Here is a 7,371-nt window from a genome sequence, read left to right on the forward strand (position 1 = left end):
CATGCACACTGAATTTCTTCTTGTACCAGCTATGTGCTAGATGTATTTTGAAACAATTGATGGATTGGATCTAGGCATACCATCTGCAAAAAGAAGAGGTTCCATTTGCAGAAGAGACTCCAAATAGTGGTCCTTCACCAATTCTCCCTTCAGTCTAAAATCCCACATACCCTTCAAAAAGCTTCTCTAGAGGACCAAAAAGACACCTCTGTCAGATAGCATGGGAACAGTAGAGCATGCCAACAGCAGAACCACATTCATTTGAAGTCTGGATCATAGTCCATGTTCTTGGTAAAGCTAACAAAAGTGCCATTTCATTGAGATTCCATTTAGTCCTTTTTTTCAGTTATAGTTTTTGTTCCTTGGAACATTTGGGGGGGGGGGGGATATTATTTATTCATTTATTTACCTGCCCACGCCAAAAAAGACCTCTTTCAGAACAGTTCACAAAAGGGACAGCCCTTCTCTTGAGTTTATATTCTAACAGAAATGAGAAACAAAGAAATGGAGTGTGGGAGAAGAAGAAAACAGTACTGGTTATCTTAGTTGCCCAGATGAATTTAAAAGCCTACCATTCCAGCTCAGATTGCTTGCATTATTTCTGTCTGTCTGTCTGTCTGTCTGTCTGTCTGTCTGTCTATCTATCTATCTATCTATCTATCTATCTATCTATCTATCTATCTATCTATCTATCTATCTATCTATCTATCATCTATCAATCAATCAATCAATCTATCTATCATCTATCTATTTATCTCCATTTGGATTTTTTTTTTTTCCTGGCATGTTCTTTTTCTTGACTTCTACTGTTTTTTTCTTCTGTTACTTTATGTTCTTTATCTCAAAGTTTCATCTGCTTCTTCTCACCTCCCCTCACAGCAAAATGATCCCTCAAAACTGCTTCTGATTTAAGCTGGAGAGGAAAAGGCTGGTATTGCATTAGGATGACAGCAGCTGTTGAGTTTCTTCTCCTCTTTCCCCTCAGAGCAAGGTGGGCTTCCATTCATTTTTTATATTATTGTTAATGGAAAGGCTCCTGAATGTCAACCCTAATTTGTAACATATGCACTGCTTTTATCCAACGTCTAAAAAGACTTGGAACTATATATTTCAAGAGGCATAGCCTTGTAAGCCTGCTGCAAACAATGAATCTGTTAACAAGGGTTGTAGTCCGTGAAAGCTTTTGCTGAAATAAATGTGTTAGTCTTTAAAATGCCACAAGATTCTTTATTGCCTAGGGAAATGGAAACGAGGGTGAAGTAAAATTATCATGCATCCTGGTCCTTAAAATCAGAACTGGAAATATGCTCTTCTAGTTGATTATGAATTTGCAGTGTAATAATTGTTGAAAATAGCAATATAAATACTGTAATAAATGACATAGCTTGTATATTTTTAAATATGCATTTCTGGATCAACGTCCTTGAAGGAAACTAAAACTCCATTCTTGAAGTGACAGAGGTATAGATCAATGCAGAGCTGGATGCCAATGATAATGAGGGAGAGAAAGAAAAAGGATCCCAGACAAATTCCTTGGACTTGGAAGCAACCTTTGCCATTAGGTAGGTATCAGTGATTTTAGATGAATAGCTGTACAGATGGATTCATTTCTGCAGATGACTCTTTCCTTTCCATAGACAGAAGAGCCATTTCAATCTGATCTTTAACATTGTGACACATGTAGGGTGGAATTAAATAGTATTTCAGCAGAAGGAATTCTGGCAGCGCTCCTAATATGCAATGGAAAAGAGTTGTGGAAGAGCTTGTGCCATTCACAAGTGCAAACATACCTCTTGATATGCAAGATAACAAAGCTTGGGCAAGAGTTTGCTTACAATCTTTACCTGCATGTATCTTAATAGCGTAGAAATCTCTATGCTAATGCAAATTTGCCTTTGGATTTCAGAGAAGGCCTGAAGCCAAGGGATAAAATCAGTTTTCTCAATTGGTTTTCAGAGCTAAACTACAATCCATTGTTGCTGGTTGAAAAGCTCTCTGCTATAATCAGTCAATGCATATGGAATCTTCTCCTATACACTTTGTTATGCCTGTTGGATAGTGTCCTCAGTCCACCTATTAGCAAAAAGATGAATTGCTTTGCTCTCCTCTGTAGGTACAGGGAGACAGAAGAAAAAGTGGAGAAGCAGAAGGGGAAGCAAAGATCAGCTCCCTTGGAACCAACTCCTTCCGTTGCTGGTAGGAAGAACCGTATGCTGATAGACTGCTATGTGTCATCGCAGCTGGACACAACTTGAAAATCAGATGTTTAACAAATTTAGTATAAAACGTTAGCCAAGACATTCTGGCAGGTCCATAAACAATTTTCAGTTGAAAACCTAACTGACTCAGAGTGTTAGAACCCCTATTGTGCCCATGGTCTGACTTGTAAAAAAATCTGGGCTGTCACCATGTAAACTGTTTGTGGGTTAGAGGCATGAGTCATTTATGTGAAAAGAGCACAGAAGGGGACCACTGAATGATTTGTTGCCAGATGCTGGTTTGTTATGGCCTGTGGCATAAGAATATAGCTTGTATTGCCAGGGCATTGTGCCAACACCCTCATAGAAGCTGCTTATTGAGATTACCTTGGAGGTATGGGCACTTTTACTTCATCAGTGAGAATTTCCCTAGTTTTCCTCCTTTCGCAGCCCTAACTCTCTAAATCTGCCTAGGAGGATCCCTCAGGCATCCAGAGTAGATTTGAGGAGCATCAGGGAGGTGTAAATAGGGAAAGAACGTCTGATTCATCAGGATCTCTGTCTGCTGGCAGGTAGATACATCTAGATGCCATTATGAAAGATGAGGGTCACCATAATGGAGTGATCTTTGATCCTGTGTTGCCTTAAGACTCCCATGTAGTAGCAGTGGTAAGGAGACTGATAAGGACTCCAGCACCAGCTGAGGACATGAATTTTTATTTCAGGCCAAACACTACACTTTGCCTTTGGATGGCATACCAGGGCTGCATCCTAACAAGCAGTGGGTTGGAAGATGACAACATTTAATTTGATTTTATTTGATTTATATGTACATTTGATTAAATAATAGGGCCCTGCAAAGCATTGAAAAAAATGCTATGTGAAGCATTCTTCTCTGAATCATTAAAGCAGCTGCTTCAAAGCCAGACTCTGGCTATGTATGTATATATATTCATACCGAGTTTCTTTTCTAGCAGCTGCAACAAAAGCATTGTTTGTACAAAAACAGACAGGTGGGGACAGCCTTTGAAGCATGCACTCAGCTTTCTGGAAGATGCAGTTGCTTTAACACTACAAGAAAGACTGCTTCACTTGGGCCATAATGATCCATATAAAGGCTTTGCAAAGTACTATTAAATAATCAATCGATATTTTATTATGGTCACAGACCAGAATTACAAATAAAATGCATTAAAATGAAATAAAACAAAACATAATCATATATTACAGTTAATGGTGGGATCATCAGTTGGCCTAATTTTACAAGTCTACCTAATTTTACAGACAATGTAACAAAATTTAGCTACATTCAAAGAAACTGAATCATACTGATCAGATAGCAACAACTGTACGTTAAAAAGATCAGAATTCCCTGAGTATTTTACCAAATAGGGAGTTATAAAATGGGTCCATGAGTCCATACAGAAGGTACAGTATAACAGGACATGAGCTGTAGTTTCAATAGCCCCTTGTCCACAGGGGCACAATCTCAGTTCATACGGAACATTTTTGTATCAGCCCTCCAAAACTGCTCTGGGCTATTAAATAATGATTCTTCTCTGGTCATATTTTTTATACATTTTATTTTGGGTCACATTAAAAAATATAGTAACAACTTTTGGAAGCCACATGTGGCCGTGAGGCATATCTAAACTTTACATGCTGTTTTGCATTTTATAATCCATTGTATAATCATTTGCAAATATGCATTCAATTAATCAAGTGACCATTTCTTAATTCTACACACTTCCTTTCACAGATTTGTTTCAAGAATCTCAGTCAGCTGTGGAGCTCAGGAATGCCCAAACAGAAAAACTAGTGCAAAGAGTTGTAATTCCTGTAATGGTGAGGCTAACAATTTTATTAGAGATATCCTTTTAGGCTATTTTAAAAGTAAGGCAGTCCTCCAGATTACTTTCTAGAAGCCATTATAGTGATAAGTCATTTTCCATGTTTCATTACAGTGCTGAAAGCCAGCAAAGCTTAGAAGTCTATAGAGGAAAGGGGATCATTTGAACTCTTAAGCTCCCAATGCTGGAACATTTTCATTCAGATGGACAAATCAATGATAAATTAACATGATTTTGGAAAGATCATAGTACAGTTTCTTGGCTAAAAAGAGAACATTCATGGTAAACAGGAAAAAAAAAAATTCAAGATAAGCAATGTCAAATTTCAAAGCCAAGGAGTAAATAAAGGGCATACCCATTTCTTACAAGATGACTTTACCTATGAAGCCCCACACTCAATGTAATCCCCAATCCCCAATATCAGCCACAGGTCACTAATTCAAACAACAGTCTGATTATATGGGAAATATGGAGAAAACATTCAAGATTAGTTAACCTTTGCCACACATTAAAATTGCAGAATTAAAAACAGGATTCATATTTGTATTAATAAAGACATTAATTTAATTAAAAAGGACTTTAAGAAACATAGTGTTTACTAGTGACATTCAAAGTTTTCAGATTAGCTTTTTTTATACAGGTAGTCCTTGCCTAACAACCACAACTGGGACCAGAAACTCAGTTGTTGAGCAAAGCAGTCATTAAGCGAGATGCCCACATAACTGCTTCGCTCAACAACTGCAGTCCAGGCACTTCGAGTTACAGTTGTTAAACAATCTCCCAGGATGTTAAGTGGACAAAGCAGAAGAGCTGTCTGCTGAAAGATTTCAGCTCTGCACAGAGCTGAAATCCTTCATCAGGCAGCTGTTTTGCTCTGTCCTCTTTCCTCTCCCCTGTCTCAGTAGTGAACAGAGCACCTGAAGATTTGAGGTGCCTTTGCACCACTGAAAGGGGAGGGGAAGCTGGCAGAGAAGATTGCAAGTGGTGATCTCAAGATCACGGGGCATTTGACAACTGGTTGTAAATGTGAGCCGGTTGCCAAGTGCCCAAAAAGAGGCCACATGACCATGGGGGTGGGGTGGCACCATGTTTTACAACAGCTGGAAGTGCTTTACAGGCCTTAAAGCACCCTTTCCGAGGCTGTCATAATTTCAAACTGTCGTTAAATGAACGGTTGTTAAGCAAGGACTACCTGTATATAACCAATCCAAAATCATAAAAATGCCAGGCAACAGAGCATTAAAAAAAAAAAAAATCAACCAATTCAACTCTCACAAACACCAAACGACAATATAGCAAAAAAGGTTACCATATTCCATGCTGCTGTTATATATTTAAAGATTAAATTGAGAATATTTCAACACTTTCAAGCAATAGTATATAAATTGAGTAGGTACAATATATTATATATTTTATTCCATTTGCTTATTATCTCAGAGTGAAAGTGGATGAGTGGAGGTCATATACTTTCAGCAATCACTACCCAATCATTGCACTCTCCAGTAGTCCTAGAGAAACCAGGGAGAATGGAACCTGGGTTGGGTTAATACTGAAGATAAGGAAGGCAGTTTAAGATTATAGAGATATTCTCCAGCTCCTTTCTTTCCCTGAGCCTTTGATTAACATAAAAACATAAGAATAATCTTGATTCATTGGGCTCAATATCCATTTTTTCCATCAATCCTTTGCCATACTGTAGTCATGGCAACTGGACTTCTCTTCTTTTTGGTTAGAGATGTTTCGCTACTTGTCCAAGCAGCTTCTTCAGTCTAAAAAGTTGGTTAGGGCGGACCCCATTAAAAGTCTTTCAGGGGGGCTGTGTTTCTTACTTCTTCTTCATGGGGTCCCCCCTAGCCAACTTTTTAGACTGAAGAAGCTGCTTGGACAAGTAGCGAAACATCTCTAACCAAAAAGAAAAGAAGTCCAGTTGCCATGACTCAACCTCCAGACAATTAATTCGACCTGGATGACTGAGAATCTTCATAAACATTTTGCCACACTGTACTGTAGCCAACCAGATGTTATGGGAAGCTCACAAGCAAAATGTAATATGCAGAAATTTATTTCAATCATTTTTGCTGATGAACAACATTTGTGCTTGAAAAGCTATATAGTAATATGTGTCCTCCGTCATGGTGCTTGCCCTCTGGAAGAGCATCCCTCCCATATTGCTCCCACCCATATTGCTCCCACCCTGATGACATTCAGAAAGTCACTGAAAACCTGGCTATTCTCCCAGGACTTGGGGTAGGTTGGGTGTCAAGTCCCTGTAGAATTTGTTCTTCCAGACATGAATTGTTAATGTTCTTATAATTAGTGTTTTCTTATTTTTAAAGTTATGACCCACCCAGAGTCTTTTGGAGTTTGGTGACCTCTAAATTGTATGTATGTATGAATGTATGCATGTATAAATTTTAACAAAAGTTGCAAATACTTCCAGCCAACTCTGCATATTTGATTTTTAGGAGCCTTCAAAGAAATGGAGAAAGTTTCCTTACTCTCCCCAGTGGGTTAGTATATTAGATGTGGCTCAAAAAATCTTGGACGAAGAAGACAAAATGAAAAAGAAACATAAGGAGAATAAGGCAAAAGAAAAACGATCCCAACCAGATAAGAATTTCAGAAAGGAAGAAATAGAAACTGAAGAAGAACAGATGCCTCAATTTTGCGATCTGCACAGTATAAAACTAACAGCTATGCAACCTTTGTTAGAACAGTTACCATCTCCAAAGATCTCATATTTACGGGCTGAGAAAGAGATCTTAACAGCTAAAGAAATAGAGGATATTATTCAGGAAATTGTGGCCCTCAGGGCCAAAGAGAGACTCTCTGAAGAAGCTACATCTGCAGAAAGAGAGAAGTTCTTTTCCCGAGACATCCCTCCCATAAATGCCCCAAAGCCATGCTATCACTGGGACTGGAGATTGTCACTTTAAGATGAGTGCTCAGGGATGAATGCCCAGAAACCAAAATCCAGATCACTGCTTTCGGAGCACCATTCAATAACCTATCCCTGTGCTGAAATGTTTTTGCTCTTGTTGTTGTTGCTATTGCTGCTCCTGCTGCTTTCCAGTCAAAGCCTCTGTGGGCAAGTTCCTTAATGTGTACTAAATTTGCAGAAAGATGCAGAAATAAATGCTTCTTCAAATGCCTGTCCTGTCATGTAAACTGCAAGTTGACTGGACTGTGTTTAAGCAACTTTTGGATCTGTTCTAATTGAGTAGGGCTGGGTGTTCAAATAACATTCTCAGATGAGGCTGGTAAACAATTTTTATAGCAAGCAAACTATTTATTAGTTATGTATTGTTTTTATATCATGCATT

The 7,371-nt window shown here is 38.4% G+C and overlaps 1 protein-coding gene across 1 annotated transcript; it reads left to right on the plus strand.

The window, feature by feature from the left end:
* Window positions 1-1,471: 1,471 nt before the first annotated feature.
* LOC112540645 (uncharacterized) lies at window positions 1,472-6,984 on the plus strand. The gene is made up of 3 exons (XM_088149975.1): window positions 1,472-1,562; window positions 3,958-4,043; window positions 6,514-6,984. The coding sequence occupies exons 1-3, from the start codon at window positions 1,472-1,474 to the stop codon at window positions 6,982-6,984; spliced, it is 648 nt and encodes a 215-aa protein (XP_088006101.1).
* Window positions 6,985-7,371: the final 387 nt, after the last annotated feature.

The sequence above is a fragment of the Python bivittatus genome, unplaced genomic scaffold, assembly GCF_059951505.1.
Source record: "Python bivittatus isolate LINGU-HERP-01145 unplaced genomic scaffold, Pbiv_v1 ctg000020_np1212, whole genome shotgun sequence".
NCBI lineage: Eukaryota > Metazoa > Chordata > Lepidosauria > Squamata > Pythonidae > Python > Python bivittatus.

Bases quoted from the DNA above. Each gene is read 5' to 3' on its own strand.
- LOC112540645 (XM_088149975.1), top strand. From the start codon at position 1,472: ATGCAGAGCTGGATGCCAATGATAATGAGGGAGAGAAAGAAAAAGGAT. The intron at 1,563-3,957 runs GTAGGTATCAGT...TTCCTTTCACAG, and splicing joins GAAGCAACCTTTGCCATTAG to ATTTGTTTCAAGAATCTCAG. The intron at 4,044-6,513 runs GTGAGGCTAACA...TTTGATTTTTAG, and splicing joins GAGTTGTAATTCCTGTAATG to GAGCCTTCAAAGAAATGGAG.